Source organism: Geotrypetes seraphini, chromosome 4 (genome assembly GCF_902459505.1).
Source record: "Geotrypetes seraphini chromosome 4, aGeoSer1.1, whole genome shotgun sequence".
Lineage (NCBI taxonomy): Eukaryota > Metazoa > Chordata > Amphibia > Gymnophiona > Dermophiidae > Geotrypetes > Geotrypetes seraphini.
In genome coordinates, this window is record NC_047087.1 from 321,191,419 (window position 1) to 321,213,788 (window position 22,370).

General features: G+C 45.6%; 1 protein-coding gene across 4 annotated transcripts in view; it reads left to right on the plus strand.

Annotated features, from left to right (window-relative positions):
* Positions 1-22,209, plus strand: part of WDR11 (WD repeat domain 11) — a 196,020-nt gene extending 173,811 nt beyond the window's left edge. For all 4 annotated transcript variants that reach the window (XM_033941237.1, XM_033941239.1, XM_033941238.1 and 1 more), the window contains exons 26-29: positions 6,517-6,614; positions 17,159-17,304; positions 17,395-17,474; positions 19,364-22,209. In XM_033941237.1, coding sequence (XP_033797128.1) covers positions 6,517-6,614; positions 17,159-17,304; positions 17,395-17,474; positions 19,364-19,581 — 542 coding nt within the window. In that variant the 3' untranslated portion in view covers positions 19,582-22,209. The remainder of the gene's footprint in view (positions 1-6,516; positions 6,615-17,158; positions 17,305-17,394; positions 17,475-19,363) is intronic.
* Positions 22,210-22,370: the final 161 nt, after the last annotated feature.

Genomic DNA, 22,370 nt, shown 5'->3' on the forward strand with positions numbered 1-22,370 from the left:
ACAGAACTCCACCAAAAACTGTAATTTAATCTACTCCAATTTTTCCAATTGAATGTAATCTGTTGAATAGCAACTCCAGTCAAAATAAGCAAAAGTTTATTGTTTTTTTGAAAAAATCTGACTTTTCCCTCTCATTGACTAGGGCAATGTTTTTCAACCTTTTTACACCCGTGGACCGGCAGAAATAAAAGAATTATTTTGTGGACCGGCAAACTACTAGGACTAAAATTTAAAAACCCCGTTTCTGCCCCATCTTCGCGAGCTTGGTCCCCGCAAATCATCTGATCCCATCCACACAAGCCTCAATTATCTATAATAATAAAATGCTAAGCACGCATGCGCACTCTTATCCCATGTTCCCTGAGTCCTGATCTGTCGGGATGTGGCCACAAGAGTGCGCATGCGCGCTTACCACTATCTCTCTCTCGAAGCGGGCTTCAACACTTGCAATTACCTGACAAAGTTCATTTTTTAGCTCAAGCTGCCGCCGTGGCTCCTCTCTTGAAACGCACCAGGCGGGGATTGAGAGAGGAGCTGCGGCGTCGGCTTTGAACTAAAAAATGAACTTTGAAAGCAGGCTGGGGACTGCAGCCAGCCGCCGATCGCCTCCACGAGTGAAGTGAGGAGCCGGCCCAGGCGACACAAGGTCCATGCCCGACCCCGGCTCTGCCCAGCGCTGGCTGCACGGCTGAGCTGCTGCCGTTGCTGCTCGGCGCAACCCCGGCCTCTCCGCCATCCCGCGAGCCTCGGCCTCCTCCTCCCGCAGATGTGTGCGCACAGACGGGCTGCCGGCCCACAGACAGGAGGCTGCCGAAGCCGCGGTGGAAACGCACGAAGCTCCCCGGGGTGGGGGTGGAATGGCGCATGACGGTGAGGAGGGAGTGGGGTAGGCCGCAGAGGCTGTCGGTGCCTGCAGGCCGTGGCGGCTTGAGGCAGATGTCGGTGAAGGGCAGACAAAAAAGGCCATGGGCTGGAAGACCATAGGTCTGGGAACTGGCACTGGAGTATCGTCGAGGACCTGGTCCAGTAGTGGCCAGGTCCCGAAGATTAAAGGTAGGCCTGAAGAGCCCAAGGAGGTTGGGAATGGGCGCAGAAATACAGGTGGTCCCCGGTTGCTGGAAATACTATTTTTAGGGCTGCGTGGGGAGTGACAGGAAGCCAGAATCCTAAGGGTGATTTTTGAAGGCTACAGAGGCCTGGAGGGTGCAGAGAAACGTGCAAGGCTAAAGTACTGTGCAGAGCAGGCTTAATTCCCCGGATGTGCAGAGGCATGAATTTCACAGCCTCCAGAGGTCTGGCCTCAACCACATTGCCATGGATGAGAGCCTGATCACCAAGGGAAGGCCTGCCTTTGACCTGGCCACCTACGCCCGCATGAGTTATCCAGGTGACTATCAGGAAAATAGCATAGTCTAGCTCAAAGTCAATCCTAAACCTGTCCAGATAAGTTATCAGGATCGCAGCTAAATATCTATGCTTTTGGCACCTCACTGTTCTATCCAGATATTCAGCGGACAGCCACTGATCAAATACTGCTACTGAATATCCAGATTATTTTCAGCTCTAGAGGCTGGCATTAAAAAAAAATGTGCAGGCCAGAACGCAGGAAGGGAAACGGGGGTAGGGGAAAGGACATGCTGTGGCTGCTGCACAGGGAGGGGGGAATAAATGCTGCTGGTGCATAGGGGGCAGGGAGAGAGACACATACAAAGAAAGACAGACAGACAGCGGGAGGGAGAAAAAAAGGAAGAAGGACATAGGGGCAGGAAGAGAGACAGAAAGACAGACAAACAAAGGGGGCCAGGAAGAGAGACAGACAGACAGAAAGAAAGACAGACAGCGGGAGGGAGAGAAACAGAAAGAAAGACAGACAGACATATTCTAGCATTCGTTAGAATGGACACGGGGAGCAGGCAAGGGGTGGAGGTGGACAGCTGAAGAAAAAGAAAGACAGTAAGAAAGAAAAAAATATAGAAACAGGCTAAGGAGAGAGAGAGAAAGAAATACAGACACACACACACATATTCTAGCACCCGTTAATGTAACAGGCTATAAGACTAGTGATTTTATATTGAATGTATTTTATTAAAGTATAAAAAGAAACAATATTCTGTACAATTGTCATTTTATAAATACAAATAATACAGAGCAAGGATCAACAAAACCACTGTCTCCCCTCCCCTTCACATATATCCCCTCTACTATCAAGAAAACTAAACAAGCCAAATTATTACAGAATGCTACACAGAAATATCATGCTAACAGAATACTGCAGTCACACATGACAGGAATAGTTTTAGGGGAGTGCAACTAGGGCAACTGCCCCCTGGTCAGAGAGCGCCCTAAGCCAGCTGGAAGCTAAAGAAGCACTGCCTGGGCTTTGCAGTCCCCAGTTATGTCTAACACCAGCTCTAGCAGAATATATATTTCAAATCTGATGTATTCTAATCACAAAATAGAAATAAAATTATTTTTTTGTATCTTTTGTCGTCTCTGGTTTCTGCTTTCATCTTCATTTTTATCTCTCCTACACCAGATCTACCATTGTTGTCCCTCTCTGCTTATTTTTCTGCTGACCCCTTCCCATCATCAATCTCTCTACTTTCTCATGCCAGTCTCTCCTCTTCCTCTCCTCTAATCTCCCTGCCAGCTGTTCCTTCCTTTTTTTCCTTCTCCCTTCCTTCCTCCTCCTGTCCAGCAGTAACTCTCTTCCCTTCCTCCCCTCCCAGCAGTATCTCTCCTTCCCTCCAGGTCCAGTAGCAGCTGTCCCTTTTTTTTCCCTTGCCCAGTAGCTTCCCAGACTCCTTTCCCTCCTCCCCTCCCAGCAGCATCTCTCATTATCCCTCCAGGTCCAGTAGCAGCTGTCCCTTTTTTCCCCCTTGCCTAGCAGCTTCCTAGACTCCTTTCCCTCCTCCCCTCCCAGCAGCATCTCTCCTTCTCCCGCTCCAGGTCCAGTAGCAGCTGTCCCTTTTTTTTTTTTTACCATGCCCAGCAGCCTCCAGCCTCTAACAGTGGCTTTCTCCCCTCCCAGCAATTCTCTTTACTTGCCAGCGCAGCGATTCAGGAAGGCGGCCTCGGGTCCTTTGTTGGGTCGCACCGCCTCTGAGGAAAACGGAAGTTGCATCATCAGAGGCGGCCACGACTCAGCAAAAGCCCCAAGGCTGCCTTCCTGAATAGCTGTGCTGATAAGTAAGGAGAGCCGCTAGAGGAGAGAAAGCACGCTGTTGGAGGCTCCCCATGACTACAGCTTGTCGATCTTGCCGGTCCTGCGCGGACTGGCAGGAAATTGGATATGTTGATCTCGCCGGTCCTGCGTGGACCGGCAGGAATTTTCTGCGGACCGGCGGTTGAAGAAAAGTGGACTAGGGGACACTCAATGAAGTTATACGGAAATACTTTTAAAACCAATAGGAGGAAATTTTTTTTCACTCAGAGAATAGTTAACCTCTAGAATGCATTGCCAGAGGATGTGGTAAGAGTGGATAGTGTAGCTGGTTTTAAGAAAGGTTTGGACAAGTTCCTGGAGGAAAAGTCCATAGTCTGTTATTGAGAAAGTCATGGAAGAAGCCACTGTTTGCATGGAATGTTGCTACTCTTTGGGTTTTGGCCAGGTGCTAGTGACCTGGATTGGCCACCAGGAGAACAGGCTACTGGGCTTGATGGACCATTGGTTTGACCCAGTAAGGCTAATCTTATGTTTTTTTTCATTTTGGGGGGTTACAACTGCCACTCCATACAAGTTGCACTGATTTTATTTTGTGGTTCCCCTGTTTTTACTTTTAAATTGGCATGCTATTCAGGTTACATTGCATTAATTTCTTGTAGCTCCACAGGTAGGTGGCCAAAAGTTAGGGATTATTAGGAAAGTATAAAGAATCAAAGAGAGAGTGTGATAATGCCTCCTTATCATTTCATGGTGTAACATCAGCTTGAATGTTATGTGTATACATCACATTTTCCCACCCAGGGATGGAGGCAAAGAGATGTCTTTGCTTAATATATGCTTCCTAAAAGAGTTTGTAGTGCAGACTTCTGTCAGATGCAAATATATGGTCAAACTGGCTGCTTTTCCATCCAAGCCCTCCCCAGCCCGACCTCAACTGAATGACCATATAAGGTCTGCCCAGTACTGGCCTTAGTTCCTTCAATGTATATCCATTATTTTCTAATTTGAGATCCTCTGTGTTCATCCCACACGTTTTTGAACTCTGTTGCCATTTTCCTCTCCACCACCTCCCTCGGGAGCACGTTCCAGGCATCAGCCACCCTCTCTGTAAAGAAAAATTTCCTAACGTTACTCTTGAGTCTAGCACCCCTCAACCTCAAATTATGCCCTTTGGTTTTACCATTTTCCTTTCTCTGGAAAAGATTTTGTTCTATTTTTTTTTTTTTTAATTCTTTATTTATCATTTTAAATATTTTTAACAAAATCAAACATTTTGTACAGAAAGATTGTCTGATCATACACAAAATAAGAAGAAAAATAATTTCCATAATTCTAAAAATCTCTAATCATACAATCTCAAGTCCTCAATGAAATGATCCAAGAATTTGAGTGAGCTTTAAGGAAATCAATTAATAAATTCTATACAAGAAAAAAGTATCTAATGACTGGATTAAGGAGCTTATATTCTATTTAATCAAGTCCATTTGTTATTACTATTATGTTGTTCCTTCCTTTTCCAAACGTTTCAGCGTCAAGAAAGCTGTAAGTTGAGCCGGTTCAAAAAACACATATTTATTATCTCGATACCTTATTATACATTTACATGGGAAACGTAAAAAGAAAATTCCACCCAGCTGTGCAACTCCTGCTTTCATCAGAAGAAATTGACGTCTACGGTTCTGAGTTTCTCTACTAACATCTGGAAATATTTGAATTTTCAAACCCAGAAATTCCTTATTCTTGTTCTTAAAAAACATTTTTAATATCCAGTCCTTATCTGGCAACAACGCCACAGATAATAAGAGAGTTGCTGGTTTAGCCAAATCTTTATCTGATACTTCCAGAATTGCTGTCAAATCTTGTTGAAGGTCTTGTGCTTCCTGTTTCTGATCCTCCGCTTGCTGATCCATTACTTTAATAGGCAAATAATGTACCCGAGTGAGAGGAGGATATTTAGTATCTCAATAAAATACTTTTATCATCTCCCTTGGGTTTATGGATGGAACTTTCATGTTCTTGTCTCCTTCTTTAATCTGTTTAGTTAGTGAGTCTCCCAGTTTTGAAACCAAATCCCATATTGATTCAAGAGTCACTTCAGCTGGTTTTTCATATTTAAAGGAAGTCTCATGTAAAATTAAGGAAGGCTCACCTTGACTGCCTTCTATCTGCCGATCCGGGTTTTCTCCTCCCTCCTATCCGCTGGAACTATCTCTGGGCTTGATAAAGCCATAGAGACTTCTCCTTGCTGGCTCCCAGGTGCTGCTGCTTCTGGCCCACTCCATTTGCGTGGGGAGCTCGCACTCAGCGGTGGGGGAGGTGGATTCCTTTGGTTGGGGCTCAGAGTAGTATCCAGCCCTGGGACTTCCAGTTCGGCGTCACTCCACACCGCCGGATCCAATTTTGTTCTATTTTAACTCTTTATTTATCAATCCTTACCAGATCAGTCAAGAACTGGTGAGCTTTAGTCTATAAAGAGCAGTGTATTACTCTAATCTAGAAGGACAGAATAGGATGGGAGTTTTGAGTCCTTCAGGCTCTGGATGTCTGAGCATTTTTTCAGTTTAGAAGATTGCTCAGGAGGCCTCTAAGGCCACCATTGCTCGATGGTTTAAGGAGGCTGTTGCTCTGGTGTATATTCTCAAGAGTTGTGTCCTGGGTAGAATTGCTTGCGGTTTCTCTTGAACGGATTTGCAGAGCTGCTTGGGATCAATTTACTGTTTGTTACGGAGCATTATCAGTTGGATGTTTTTGTCAGGGAAGAGGCAGCATTTGGATCTGGACAGCTCAGAGCAGAATCCCACCTAGTTTCAAGAGAGCTTCAGTACATCCCACTGATGTGGATGATATAGTAGGTAAGATTTGGTCTTACAGTACTTGCTAATTTCCATTTTTTGAATCCTACCAGACCAGTCTAGGCATTTTCCTCAGTTTTATGTGCTGGTTTTGTTTCTTCATAATCGTTTCCATCCCTTTGGAGAAAGACCGGAAGCTGTTTATTTATGTTACTTTGTTACAGAAAAATTGCTGAGCTGTGGCTACATAGTGTCCTTTGTAGGGCAGAGCTCCTAAGTGATTGGCAAGCGTAACCCAGTGGGTCTGGAAAGGAAATTATCAGGTGATACACTGAGCTATATTAGAGAATACTAATGGATTTATAGCAGGGATTGCAATACTTCCGAACCAGGCTATACGGGTAAGAGCCAGTAGGATCTGAGCTATACTACGAGTGGTGCTGGCAGGATTTATATCATGCAGGCAGTAATTGAGCTATATGATCATACAAGACACTGAACAGGGAGGATAGGGATGGGCTTTGTTCCCAATGAGTAATGCTGGCTTTGTCTCCACAGAAGGAGTTCAGTTGCTGTGTTTAATTGACAAGGCTGCAGATGCATGCCGCTATCTGCAGACATATGGCGAGTGGAACCGAGCAGCCTGGCTTGCAAAGGTAAGTCATTTGTGATGATTTTTCCCCACCTACTCTGTATATGCAACTGTTCTCGTTCTCTCTCTCTCTCTCTCTCTCTCGATATAGTCTGAGTTCAGAAGCAGTGGTAAGGAACTCTTTTAGAGTTTGTAGTCAAGCTTGCTGCTAAACTTCTGCTCACCTCAGAAGCTAGAAGCCAACAGAATGATAAGTATAAGAATAGTGTTGTTTCCTTAGGCCTGGAGGTGATTTGTTTGCTTCTGGAAGTTTCAAACCCAGAGGAGTATAAACTGAGTCTAGGGGAAGAAAAGGGTATTATTTTATTCCTCTAGACCAGGGGTAGGGAACTCCAGTCCTTGAGACCCATATTCCAGTCGGGTTTTCAAGATTTCCCCAATGAATATGCATGAGATCTATTTGAATGCACTACTTTCAATGCATATTCATTGAGGAAATCCTGAAAACCCGACTGGAATACGGCTCTCGAGGACCGGTGTTCCCTACCCCTGCTCTAGACCAGTGTTCTTCAACCTTTTTACACCCGTGGACCGGCAGAAATAAAAGAATTATTTTGTGGACTGGCAAACTACTAGGACTAAAATTTAAAAACCCCATTTACGCCCCATCTCCGCGAGCTCGGTCCCCGCAAACCATCTGATCCCATCTGCACAAGCCGCAATTATGATTTTATATTGAACATATTTTATTAAAGTATAAAAAGAAACAATATTCTGAACAATTGTGATTTTATAAATACAAATATACAGAACACGGAGCAACAAAACCCCTGTCTCCCCTCCCCTTCACATATATCCCCTCTACTATCAAGAAAACTGAACAAGCCAAGTTATTATAGAATGCTACATATAAATATCATGCTAACAGAATACTGCAGTCCCCAGCAGTGTTCCCTCTAAGCGGGCGGGTGTTGTGAGCAAACTTTTTTCACTGTGAGCTAAAAATATCGGGCGCCAGCAAGTTATGAGCCAAATAAATATGTTGTCAAAGTTGCTGATACATGAGGACGAGGTATTCAAAGGAATTTTAGGCCTACACGCTAAATTAAATAACGTTAAATAATATTTTTAAGAACACAGAAATTGTAGGGATGAAATGATATCTTAATAAATGTTTTACAACAAATGTAGTTATGTCTGTTACATCCATATGTGTAAACTGTAAATTAAAAACAGTCCAGAAGACAATACGTTTGATGCTTTCAATTTCTAGACCAGTGTTTTTCAACCTTTTTTGGGCAAAAGCACACTTGTTTCATGAAAAAAATCACAAGGCACACCACCATTAGAAAATGTTAAAAAATTTAACTCTCTGCCTATATTGACTATATATAAAGTAATTCTCTTGAATAGGAATCAAATAAACACAAAGAAAGTATTTTATAATTACTTTATTATGAAATAAAAATTATAAAATACTTTATTCAGTGCGAAACCTGGGCCTGTTTGGCTGAACACAAAGCTGATATTCTGGCTGGAATGGAAGAAAGACACACACGTAGCTCTTCGTCAACAGCTCTCAGTCTCTCTCTGTATTTGGTTTTTATAGCATACAAAAATAGACAAATATACCCTCCATCCTTTTTATTAAACCACAATAGCAGTTTTTAGCGCAGGGAGCTGCGCTGAATGCCCAGCACTGCTCTTGACGCTCATAGGCTCCCTGCGCTAAAAACCACTATTGCGGTTTAGTAAAAGGGGACCATATTGTAAAATATAGACAGCAGATATAAATTCAGAACTGTGCATAGTAAGTGAAGGGAAGTTTTCATCTCTGGGAATTTACCCAGTTAACTATTAAGTTATTTGGGCAAATTCCTTTGAAAACTGTGGTAATACTGCCTCCACTTTGCTAAATTTAAAATAAAATCATTTTTCCTACCTTGTCTGGTGATTTCTGGTTGCACTTTCTTCTTCTGACTGTGCATCCAATCTTTCTTCCCTTCTATCAGCCTGTATGCTTTCTCTCCTCCACACCTCATTCCCTCCCCCAACTTTTTCTTCCTCTCTCCCTGACCTTTCTTTCTTTTTTTCTGTTTCTCTTCTTTCCTTCTGTTTCCCTGCCTGCCCCCTTTCTTTCTTTCTCCCAGCCTCCTGTCCAGCAGTAACTCTCTTCCCTTCCTCCCCTCCCAGCAGCATCTCTCCGTCTCCCTCTCCAGTAGCAGCTGTCCCTTTTTTTTCCTTGCCCAGCAGCTTCCCAGATTCCTTTCCCTCCTCCCCTCCCAGAAGCATCTCTCCGTCTCCTTCTCCCTCTCCAGTAGCAGCTGTCCCTTTTTTTCCTAGCCCAGCAGCTTCCCAGATTCCTTTCCCTCCTCCCCTCCCAGAAGCATCTCTCCTTCTTCTCCTTATCCAGTAGCAGCTGTCCCTTTTTTTCCTTGCCCAGCAGCTTCCCAGATTCCTTTCCCTCCTCCCCTCCCAGAAGCATCTCTCCTTCTTCTCCTTATCCAGTAGCAGCTGTCCCTTTTTTCCCCTGCCCAGCAGCTTCCCAGACTGATAGTGGTTTTCTCCCCTCCCAGCAGCTCTTCTTACTTCCCAGCGCAGCGATTCACGAAGGCAGCCTCGGGTCCTTTGTTGTGTCGCGCAGCCTCTGAGGAAAGAGGAAGTTGCATCATCAGAGGCAGCCGCGACTCAGCAAAAGCCCCGAGGCTGCCTTCGTGAATCGCTGCGCTGGGAAGTAAAGGAGAGCTGCAGAGAGGGGAGAAAGCCACTGTCGGAGGCTCCCCAAGATCTCTCCGGCCCAGCGCACGCTTCCGATGCTGATCTTGCAGAAGTTCAAATGAGTCAATCTTGCCGGTCCTGCGCTGTGACGAGAAACTTGTGCGCTGCGACCTAATATTTTGTGCGCCAGCGCACGCCAGCGCAGCTTAGCGGGAACACTGGATCATGTCTCTAGCAGGATATATAATTCAAATCTGATATATTCTAATGACAAAATAGAAATAAAATTATTTTTTTCTACCTTTTGTTGTCTCTGGTTTCTGCTTTCATCTTCTTTTCACTCTTTTCCTTCCAGCATCTGCCCGTTCCATCCAATGTCTGCCCTCTCCCCCTTCCATATGTATCTGACTTCTTTCTATGCCCCTCTTCCCTGTCCATCCAGCCTGTTCCTCCTCTCTCCTTTTTACATCATTCATTCCAGCTTCACTGCCTTCTTCATTTTTATCTCTCCTACACCAGATCTAGCATCTTTATCCCTCTCTCATTTCTCTGCTGACCCCCTTTCCAGCATCAATGTCTCTCTACTTTCTCATTCCTCTCTCTCCCCTTTCTCTCATCTGATCTCTCCATTCCACCCTGACCCCCTTCCCCTCCTGTAATCTCCCTGCCAGCTGTTTCCTTCCTTTTTTCTTTCTCCCTACCCTCCTTCCTTTTTTTCCTTCTCCCTTCCCTCCTCCCTCTATCCAATATTAACTCTCTTCCCATCCCTTTCCCTCCTCCCTCCCAGCAGCATCTCTCCTTCTTCTCCCTTCCCTCCTCCCTCTATCCAACAGTAACTCTCTTCCCATCTCTTTCCCTCCTCCCCTCCCAGCAGCATCTCTCCTTCTTCTCCCTTCCCTCCTCCCTCTATACAACATTAACTCTCTTCCCATACCTTTCCCTCCTCCCCTCCCAGCAGCATCTCTCCTTCTAACTCCCTTCAAGTCCAGTAACAGCTCTCCCTTTTCCAGACCTTCTCAGCCTCCTACAGTGGCTTCCTCCCCTTCCAGCAGCTCTCGGTACTTGCCTGCAGGAAGTTGCCGGTAAATCACCTCCCTGGCAAATTGGAGAGCTGGTGGGAGGGGAGATAGCCACTGTGAAGGCTCTCCAGGATCTTGTTCGCACACGCTGACCATCTCCCTCCACCTGCACCTGAATCTGCAGCTCTCTCCGGTATAATCGCAACTTCCCCGCGGCCCTCTTCAGCAACTCGGCAGGGGTGGCGATCAAGACACGCTGCTGACGTCGGGACCTTCACCCTCTGAGTCCCGCCTATTTTGTTTCAACTTCCTGTTTCCGAACAGGCGAGACTCAGAGAGGGAAGGCCCCAACGTTGGCAGCCTATCTTGATCTCCTGAGGCTGGGAGGAACATTAGTCGGGAGGAACCGCAGTCGGCAGGAAATTTAACTGCTGTCTTGATCTCGCCGGCCCTGCGCGGACCGGCAGAAATTTTCTGCGGACCGGCGGTTGAAGAACTGTGCTCTAGACCATTTCAGCCATGTTTATACCACCCTGCCAGCAGATGGAGACAGAGGCCCACAACCTTTCAACAATGACTGTACTTAAGGGGTAATGCAGTGAGGCACTTCCAGTATTCTTTCTCCACTAGGTGGTTGCAAGTGCTTAACTGTGCAACAGGGTTTTGTAGCTTGAATAACAAACAGGCCTCTATTGGGAGCTAAAGCAACCCCACTCTTCATCAGGTTTGCCTGTTTACACCAAATGAGTATCTTTGCAGCTGGTGGCTCCTTTATCTTTTCAAGCAGGTGCAAATGATGGCCTGCTTTTCAAAGGGAAACCTATGCAGATGCTTCTAGGTTGATTGGTACGTTGAAAGTTGCCCCAAAGACTAAATGTTCTCAAGTGTCTATAAGCCTTGTGAATTCCTCTTTAATGAACATCTTGGTCTCTGTCGTTTAAGTTTCTGTTTTTAAATAAAGGGTAAATGGATTTCCATTTAGCTGATGCTTTTCTCTGTAGATCAAGGTATAGTAGGTGTTTCCCTGTCCCCAGAAGACTTACAAGCAAAACCGCGCAAGAGGTTTTTAGCGCTGGCCACCACGCTGAATGCTCTGCGTTTCTCTGACAGACATAGAGTTCCTATGAGATTCGGAGCACTTGCGTGGTTTGTAAAAAAATAAAAAATAAAAAAGTGGGATACGTTTGTACCTTTTGGAGCAAAGTAAAAAAATTCATTTATACCTTGAAGATGTAAAGATAGGACAGTGTCCCCTTTCTGCACCACCCTTCTGTCCCTAAATTGCTATTGATTTTTCTATACCCTTCTCCCAGGAGAGCTCAGAACGGTTTACATGAATTTTTTCAGGAACTGAAGCATTTTCCCCTAACTGTCCCAGTGGACTCACAATCTGTCTAATGTACCTGGGACAATGGGGGGATTAAGTGACTTGCCCAGGGTCACAAGGAGCAGCGTGGGTTTGAACTCACAAGCCCAGACACTCATTAGAGCAAAATTGGATCAAATCCCATAGATAATATGCTGCTTGACCAGAAAGTACCGTATTTTTGGCTCCATAAGACGCACCTTACCATAAGATGCAATCTATATTTAGAGGAGAAAAACAAGAAAAAAAAACAACATTCTGAATCAAATTCTCCCTGCCAGGCTCTGCACCCAACTTCACACTCCTTGCCAGGCTCTGCACCCTGCCCACCCTCCCTGCCAGGCTCTGTACCCTGTCTCCCCCCTCTGGTGGTCTAGTGATAGGCCGGGACAGGGCATAGGGCGGGCAGGAACAGGGCACAGAGCAGGCAGGCCTAGTGACAGGCAGGCAGGCCTGGTGTCCTAGAGGCAGGCAGTCAGGCCTAGTGACAGGCAGGCAGACACCATACTCCCCATGTACCACCCCCCAGTACCTTAAATCATCTCCCACGTACCCCCAGTAACTTTTTTAATCATCCCCCGTTCCTTTAATCATCCCCCCTCTTGTACCTTTTTAATCATAGCCCCCCTTGTTCCTTTTTAATCATAGCCCCCCTTGTTCCTTTTTAATCATATCCCACCATTTGTACCTTTAAAAAAAATAAACCCCAGCCCGTACCTTTTTTTAGTTATTCCCTACCTCCACAGCTCTGCATTATTTTCTGGCAGCAGGCATGCTAGTCAGGAGTGCGGCGGTCAGGGCCAAGATTTACACACTCCTGCTTGGGCCCGCGAGTCTCGTGAGAACTGCCGCCAGCCATTCAGAAAGCGGCGTGGGCCCAAGCAGGAGTGTGTAAAGCTTGGCCCTGACAGCCGCGCTCCTGACTCGTGTACCGGGAAGTAATACAGAGCCGTTGAGGGAGGGATATACACTAGACCACCAAGCTTGGAAACAGGTATTGCAGCGGCGGTGGGGGGGAGTGCGGCGAGCGGTGCTGAATGGGAGTTCGGTGCGGAGGGGTGGTGTTTTTTTCAATTGTACCGGGCGGAGGCACAAGCGATGCAGAAAGGTGCTGCGGCGCGGGGGTGTTTTCTAATTGTATGGGGGGGCGGCGGCAAGCAGTGCGGGGGGGTTTCAATTGTACGGAGGGGTGGCTGGCGGGCGATAGTTTAACAGGGCGGGGCGGCTGCTGCGCGTTGGTTTGGGGTGTTGCAGCTATGCAGGGGATTTAAATATTTTTTACCTTCACTTCATAAGACGCAGGGAGATTTCCACCCACTTTTGGGTGGGGAAAAAAGTGTCATATGGAGTGAAAAATATGGTATTAAAAAAAATTCTGGCTTCTATTGGCAGCCATATAAGTCTGGTAAACAAAGGAGTTACTCTATCAGACTTAAAGGCTGACAGTTTAAGCTGATTTCACAATTAATGTAAATTCAGAGTTTTTTCAGCCTGAGAAAGAAACCGTGTAAAGACAGAAAGCAGTTGGTGTGAGAAGTTGAAGTAGTGAGAAACAAGTTTGTTTCTCTCTGGGTAATAGTTTTGTGGGAGCTGGTAGAAAATTCCTCTAAGCAGCTGGTTTCCTCTATATATATAGCTTTGGGGATCAGGGTCCCAGAAGCCTGAATAGACCTTCAAAAAGGGGAATTTCTATTTGTCTTTATCCAATAGTGTACGTCTGACCTTCCTCCTGGGCACATAATAGTCATAGGATTATAGCTATAACTAACTGGAACCCTCACCCTGGTATCCTGTTTGTCTGTCTTGATTGTTTAGATCGTAAGCTCATTTGAGCAGGGACTGTCTCCTTTGTGACTCTGTACAGCACTGCGTAGTTCTAGAGAATGACACGGGGACAGAATTTGTCCCCATCCCTGTGGTTAACCACTGGAAGCCATCCCCATGTCATTCTTTAAGGAGAGAGGGAAGAATCACAGTATGAATGAGCACAGCCACTGATCCTCAAGCCTTGCATTGAAGAATGCTGGTGTAGAAGGACTGAGGTTGAGATAGACATGGGATGGTTTCCAGCCACTGACCCTCAAGCCTTGCATTGAAGAATGCTGGTGTAGAAGGACTGAGGTTGAGATAGACATGGGTTGGTTTCCAGCCACTGACCCTCAAGCCTTGCATTGAAGAATGCTGGTGTAGAAAGACTAAGGTTGAGATAGACACGGGATGGTTTCCAGCCACTGATCCTCAAGCCTTGCATTGAAGAATGCTGGTGTAGAAGGACTGAGGTTGAGATAGACACTAAAGAAGGACACAGGATGGTTTCCAGCCACTGACCCTCAAACCTTGTATTGAAGAATGCTGGTGTAGAAGGACTGAGGTTGAGATAGTCACTAAAGAAGGATATGGGATGGTTTCCCATGAGTGAGTATCTGGTAGCACTCTAAAAATAATAGTAGTAGTAGTAGTAAATAATATTACAGTAATCTAACATTGAAAGAAGTAAACTCTGTACAAGGCAAAAATGGAAACATCCCAAAATCTAGAAATACACCTCAATTTTCTCATAAGTAAGGAATGAATTTTTAACCAAAGTGTTGATGTGTTAGTCAAGAGAAAGTGAGCTTGACAAGGAAACTCCCAATATGTTAATGGAATTTTCAAAACTAAATTTAGGCTTGTTTAATTTTAAAATGGTGCTATTTCAAACATTATCTTGATATCCTGTTAGTAGAAATCTGTCATTTGATGGAGTCCATATGGCTAAGCGTCTTCAGTTCAGATTCATGTTCATGTTCCACATTGTCATGGACGACTTCCATAAACTGATCTCCTCACTTTCTTCTCCCTTGTCACCTAGACCTTTAGGGTTCCTAGTCATTTTTTGGGAGCACCTCTGACTCTTCTTTTGGAACAGGATACCATGACACTCCTCCCCACCCCCAAATAGAATTTTATTTTCCAGAACCGTCTGAGAATACAGTGCGAAGAGCACAAGGGAGTCCCAGCACAATGACAAGTTTGGCCAGTCTGTCCTTTAGAACACTGTTCTTCAACCGCCGGTGCCAGTCCGCAAAAAAATCTTGCTGGTCTGCAAAGGACTCGGATCCCCACCGCAACGAAAGGTGCCAGCGTCAGCTGACTTGCAACTTCCTGTTGCCGTCACTGTGCTGGGACTCCTGCTGCGTATACTTCCTGTCTTTGTCTCTGCACCTCCAGACCAGCAGCAGCAGCTGTGTGCTTTTAACTTTGGCATAGAGCTGCCCCTAAGCAGTAGTTTAGCCGCAGTTTCATGAGACAGCTTCGGGGCCTTTGCTAGGCCAGCCCGCTTCGATGATGCGATGTGGGCTGGCCTACCAAAAGCCCCGAGGCTGCCTCATGAAACCGCGGCTAAACTACTGCTTAGGGGCAGCTCTGTGCCGAAGTTAAAAGCACACAGAGCTGCCGCTAGCCTAAAAACTCTTGGGCCCACTGAAGGAGGGCAAAGAGCAGCTGTTCTGGAGGTTTCCCTTCCTCTCACTTTTGCAGATCCCTTTTTTCCACTTTTTTTTTTCTTCAAACAGCGACGAGCCCTAGCATCGACATCAAGTAAGTTTCTCTGTTCCTTGCAAGCGGATCTGCTCGGCCAAAGCTTCCCCTCTGACATGAGCCACCCTCAGGGGAAAGAAAGTGACCCACAAAGGTGAGGGGAAGGGGGGCAGATGATGGAAATGGGGGGGGGGAATAGAGAAGAGTGCAGATGATGGAAGTGAGGAGAGAGAGAAGGGGACAGATGATGGAAGTGAGAAGAAGGGAGAGAGAGCAGAAGGCAGATGGATGTCAGTTGAGAAGGGAGAGCAGATGCTGAATGGAAGTGGGGAAATAACACATACTGGATGGAAGGAGGAGATAAATAAAGGAAGAAAATAGAGTTAGTAAGATAATGGAGGGGTGAAGGAAAGGCGTGATAAACTGTGGGTAGACACAGTGAAAAGAGGGAAACAGGACTAAATAGTAAGAAAGAATTTAATTTAGATGGAGGCAGAAAATAGAGAAGGAAGACCAGAGAAGGAAAGGGAAGAGAGAGGAGAGAACGATATCAGATCTGAGTGGAGGAAATGAGAAGAGAGAGATGCTAAAAACCACAGGGGAGAGGGAAGGAGAGAGATGCCAGACCATGAGAGGAACAGAAGGAAGATGATGAATGCCAGACCAAATTGGGGGGGGGGGGGGCAGGAGAAGAGATGGCAGGGAAAGACAGACAGTGAATGGAAAGGGCAGATGCTGGACTGAAGAGACAGAGGGCAGACGCTGGATGGAAGAGAGTGAAAAGACAATGAAAGCAGAAACCAGAGATGACAAAAGGTAGAAAAAAATAATTTTATTTCTATCTTGTGATTCAAATATATCAGATTTGAAATATGTATCTTGCTAGACATAACTGGGGAGTACAAAGCCCAGGCAGTGCTTCTTTAGCTTCCAGCTGGCTTAGGGCTCTCTCTGACCAGAGGGCAGTTGCCCTAGTTCCACTCCCCTAACACCATTCCTGTCATGTGTGACTGTGGTATTCTGTTACATGATATTTGTGTAGCATTCTGTAATAATTTGGCTTATTCAGCTTTCTTGATAGTAGAGGGGGGATATATGTGAAGGGGAGGGGAGACGGGGGTTTTGTTGATTCTTGCCTGTATTATTTATATTTATAAAATGACAATTGTATAGAATATTGTTTCTTTTTATACTTTAATAAAATATGTTCAATATAAAATCATAACTATTTGAGGCTTGTGCGGATGGGATCAGATGGTTTGTGGGACCGAGCTCGCGGGGACAGGGCGGCGATGGTTTTAAAAAAAAATTTCAGTCTTAGTAGTTTGCCGGTCCACAAAATAATTACTTTATTTCCACCAGTCCATAGGTGTAAAAAGGTTGAAGAACACTGCTTTAGAATCTAGAATCTGGCTACAAGTCAACCTTGCATTTAATTTACCCAGTCGCTTCACTGCATGGTTTTGGAAGGTAATGATCGAGTACAGGCCATTCTACTCTGTGGGGAGAAGAAAGGTGCAGTGGCGTGGTAAGGGAGGGGGGCACTGGCACCCCTCCCCTCCCCCGTACCTCTGTTGTTTACCACCGTGAGCAACAACTTTCACATCATCTCTTCCGCTGACGTCATTTCCAGGTGCTACGCAGATGAAGTGACGTCAGAGGGAGAGCCGACAGGGTCACTGGGAGCACCTTGAAATTCTTGTTGCAGCGGTGAACAACTAGAGAGGAGAGGGGCGCCACGCCCCAGGCACCTCTCACCCTCGCTATGCCAAAATCCGTGATCATTCTTTCTCTGCTAAGTGGTTTTCTTTGAACTAATTTGATTTTTGAAGGGTCGTCAAATCTCCTTCTTCCTAAAGGACAGATAGTGGACCAACTGGAATTTTCTGGCAGCAGAGTGTGGTCGAGAATTGTCCTGTATTTGGACCCAAATGCATCCCTCTAGTGTGTGCTCTGGCATCTCAACCTGTTTCTCCTCCTTCACAGGTACGTTTGAATCCAGAGGAGTGTGCAGAGGTGCTAAAGCGCTGGGTGGATCATCTCTGCTCTCCACAGGTGAATCAGAAGTCTAAAGCTATGCTCGTGCTCCTGTCACTGGGTTTGTTTACCCGTGTCACCGAAATGCTACACAGGTAAGAAGAGCCGGCTTGCCATTGACTTGTAATCCTGGTGTCATTGCAGACCCTACCTCTAACGAAATGTCTCGCCATCTTCTTCCCTAGCCTGAGGTGTTATGATCGTGCAGCACTGTTTGTGGAAGTCTGCCTGAAGTATGGCGTGCTCCCGGACACTGAGGACAGCAATATCCTTTACTGTGGCAAAGCTTTAATCAGCAACTCTTCCTGTGCTCTCCTCTGCTCTTTCTTATCATGGGAGAGGGAGTTCAGGGTGAGATGTGGTAAGGTAGTGACCAGAGAGATGCCTGGAGCAAAGGGGAAAGGCATCGCTGGCAAAAAAAAATGCCCTTGGGTTTAATTCTGGAGTCTATGCTTTCAAAAGGATATAGATGAAGTCCTGAAAGGGCTACCAAACGGATGCAGGGTGTGGGGTGCACCTAAAGCTCCTTGAGATGTGATTTAAGGACCTAAATTTGTATAAGCTAGAGGAGGTGAAGGGAATAAGTCAGTAATAGGAATCTGTAAATATCTGAAAAGTGTATATGCAGAATAGCCCACAAGAAGCAAATCTCAGTGGAAAGGGAGCTCTGGAACCAAGATGTCACAGTATGACCTTCAAAGTGGGTAGACGTGACAAAGTTCAGAAAATATTTCTTCACAGAAAGATTGAAAATCAAACAGAATTCAAGAAGGCCTAGATCAGTCACAGAACGTTAGGAATTATCAGTAAAGGCAAGGAAAACAAAGATGAAAATGTTAGAATGCCCTTGTATTGCTCCATGATACGGCCACCGTATCTCAAAAAAGATATAGCGGAATTAGAAAAGGTGGGATGGGACGACTTCCCTATGAGGAAAGGCTAAAGCAGCTTGGAGAAGAGACGGCTCAGGGATGATATGCCAAAGGAGTGGAAAGGGTAGATGTGAATCGCTTGTTTACTCTAAAAGAGGTCTGTAGGCCATTGTTGATATAGCTTGGGGACATCCACTGCTTAATCTTAGGATCAGCAGCATAAAATCTGTTTTATTACTTGAGACCTGGGTTGGCCACTGTTGGAAATGATGGACCTTCGCTCTGTCCCAGTAGGGCAGTTGTCATGTTCTTATGAAGATAAAGCCAGAGGTAAAGTGACCTCTGTGATGAGGCAGACTTGGATCCTTTTTGGACAATGTTATGTCCTGCCCCCTCCCCTCCCTCTGAACCATTTGTCTCTTCTGTGTTTGGATGTATGTCTCGGAGCAGTGGTCTCCTAATGACAGATTTTTTTAAACACTGCCAAGAGTATTTAGCCTTACTATTGCAAAATCAAGTTATATGTGACCTGGCCAGAAATAGAGCGCTTGGTATTGAAAAGCGTTTATTAACCCAAATAATTGCCAGCTTTCAATTTCTGGCCCTTTTGACTGGAAAGCCCCATTTTTAATTTCACCTGATGTTCATTTAATCTGTGGAATTTGCTACCAAATGATGTGGTGAGATCTGCTAACATAACTGAGCTTATAGAGAGTTTGAAGTTCCTGGAAGAGAAGTCCATCAATTATTAGCTTATCCTCATGAGAAGGGTTAGTATAGGGCTCCGGAAAAAAGAGGACGGATTGAGATATCCAAGTTTTACTGCCAATGTCTCTCTTTTTCTGGATCTATAAAGTGCATTGAAAATAATATATACTATATCATCCACCCCTATCTTTCCCAGTAACTCTATCATCTAACTATAGGTGGATAAATTTGGGTGACTGAGTGCACAGCAAGGCCTTGGTCTCTCTTGAGATCCTGCACTTTTGATCTAAAGCCAGTAAGACACATCTCAGACTCTCTGCTGAAAGATAACCAGTTGAAGACAGGAGCCATGCAAGGGTGGGACGGTATGGTTAATGTTTACCCCAAGAGCGTTGATAAGCTGTTCATTTTTATTCAAGTATATTCAGTGGCGCCAGGTTAACCAAATGCCTCTTTAAATATCCAATTAAAATGAACCAATTTGAACAGGCTGAATATTGATCTCCTGGGGAATACTTTCCAAGCTGACTCAGTGTCCCTATCGGTTCCACTGTTTTCCTTAACCTAGCTGCACATAAACTGGCCCGGACAGTGTTTGCAGACTACGCCAGGAGCCTGAGGAGTCTAGGGTTTATGCAGGGAGCCATCCTGTTCACCTCCAAAGCCAGAGCCCTGGGGAAAGATTTACTGGATGAGCTGCAGCCACCCAGAGAGGAAGCATGGAAAAGTCCTGATCACAGCCAGTCTCCAGACAGTGGGGAGAGGGCAGAGCTTGTGCAGCTTGCAAGCTGAATGATCAAGCTCCATGCTGGAGAGAAGACTCCAAGTATCCCATGCTGGGATTGACTTCATTTGACCCTCCAGCTCTGTTTGATGTGTGGAAGGACCGAGCTTTTCATCATAAGCTTTGGGTTTTCTCCAGGAAAATGTAGCCGCAGCTAAAAAGATCCCAAATCTGTCCATTCCTATAGTGAGAACAAGAAGTTGGCGGTGTAGAAATCCTTCTGAGGGACGGGAACTTTTATTTTAGTGTTTTTCCTAGCAGCCTGGACTTCTTATGTATTTTCCATCTCGCCACAAATGATAGACACATGAAATTTCTAGCACTGGGTTCTCTGCCAGGCACTTTCGGAGATAAGCTGCAGCTCTAAAGCTTGTGAGCTGCTCTCCCTCACTCTTCTGTTGAGCTCAAAACCACCACAGTAGCCCCAGCTGGGTTTTCTGCACTACGTCTGTGACTGCGGCAAGAGTAGCTCTTGGTATCTCTTATTACATGGACAAAAACTCCTTTAGGTTTAGATGGTCATGGGTAGCAGGCTCCTTCAGGTATGGCTAGTCATGAGCAGTATATACCAGGTTTATGCTTAAAGCATCTCCATCAGTGCAGCAGAGAAATGTCAGTTTCTGTAAAGTGCTGTTTGCAGACAGTTGGGGGCAGCAGTTTATCATCTTTCATATAATCTTACACATCCTTGCTTGAGTAACTACACTTCTCCCTCCGTATTCACTGTGCTAGGGGATTAACAAAACCACAAATAACTTTTTCATATGTTATTCGGTGTTTTCTATTAAGAACCATCGTGAATATGGTGAAACCGCAAATAACATGGTGGGAGACCTGGCCTGTTCTGAAGGAGAGGCAAAACACGGTGAAGAAAGTGCTGGGAATCGTCGATTTCTCTATGCAAGCTGATGTAATTTGGGGGGAGGAGCCAACAAGCTAAACACCGCGAATATGGAGGGAGAAGTGTATAAGAAATGCCACACGGGGTCTGTAAAATCCTGCATCCACTGGAGTTCCAGATCGTCTCGGAAAGACCACAGCAGTAGACTTAGAGAGTGGCTGTTCCTTCGCATTAGCAAAGACGTGGCCTGGGGGAGATCTTTGCCTCTTCCTCACTGTTATTCCCTTAGCCTCCTAAGCATTTGCACACAGATGTGAGTTGACTCTTTTTTTGAAGCTAGGAACAATTCTGATTCACTCGAGCACAAGGTAACAGTTATATGAAAGGTGGTAAATTGATACCCCCAACTGTCTGCAGTTAGCAAAGTTCATCACAGTTCTTTTTATGATGTGTTCACTTCTTTCTGTAGAAAGCTATATTGAAGTCAGCATTTCTATATTGTGCCATCTTTCTTCGTGCATTTTACTGAGTGACAGCACTTATTTGGGAGTGTCAGTCCATCTCTGTCTGTATGCATAGGTTTATTTGTGCATGTGAACAATTTTATACATAAAGCAAAGCTGGACCTGGCATTAAGCAGAATGGGTCTGCCACCCAGAAGACAGTGGTACCAAGAAGGACCTCTGCAGGCAGTGATTCATTTTAAGACCCATAAGAGTTGCCTTAAGCGCCTGGGCCAATCAGAGCTTTAGATCCCTCCCTGACACATCCCAGGATGCACAGGGGAGGGGAAGGCCCGCCATTTTGAAGAGGTGGGCCTGCCGACTGGAGAGAGTAAGCATCCTTCCGGCCATCCTTGGACTGAGAGTGTTGAGGGTGGGCATTATCGGTGGCAGGAGGGAGTGGGCAGCAGGAGGGAGTGGGAATCACCATTGGCAGGAGGGAGTGGGCATCTCTCTTGCTGGGGGGAGGGGGGGAACGGGACAAAATTTTCTGGCAGGTCTGAGCTTACTTTCCTGTCAATCCCTGAGCCAATCTATGCTTAGCATTGACTAGAAAGGAAGACTACGACAGCTGAGACCTGCCGGAAAAGTTTGCCCGAAAATGTAGGACAGCGAGGTTAGGGAATCACCTGGCGATAATAAAGACTTGCCCAGAGTGCTCGTTTAAATATTAATGACCTCGTTGTAATACATTTGTATGGCAAAGTCAGAGTCTGCCAGGAAGCTCCAAAGACCACAATGAGCCATTTTGAGAATTGGCCAGTAGAATAAGTCCACGCTAAACTGGCTGGAACCGGTTTAGCACGCATCGTTAAAGGCACGATGGGTTTTGAGTCTCTGCCTTTCTCATCTTTCTGCCCCTACCTTACTCATTCGCACACTCCCCCCACCCCCCCCCCTGTGACTGTTCGTTGGTCTTGGAGAATTGGCAGCTGGATGATGAAGCTCCTGCCTCTATCTGCCATCCGGGGTTTTGTTTCTTTGAAGGGTTTCTATTGCAGGTTATATTGTCTGGGCATAGCTGGGTCAGTTTCTGAAGGTGGTGATTTCTGCGACAGTTCCAAAGTTAGTCATCTGAACCCTCTGAAAATTGATGACAGCATAGTCTGTCAAGTATTTCAAAAGAATCATGCTTTGAGCTGGAGCTGCAGAGTTGTATTTTTTCCCTCTTCAAATTGTGTCCGTCTTATTTAAAAGAGGGAATGAGACTGTGACTGTGGCTTGTTCGTGTTATCAGCAAAACCATTTAATAAACAGCACTGAGTAACTGCTCCAGTTTTCTCCCAAGGAAACATTGAGTTTGCCCTTGTTTAGCTAAAGTGTGCCCTTAGCCTAAGAATTTCAGGGATCAGCAATTGTGCGAATGATAAGGAAATGCAGCAATAACAGACATTTGGCACCCAGCCTTCCAACACCTAGAGACGTAGAGAACAGTTGCAGCATCCATCTCCCT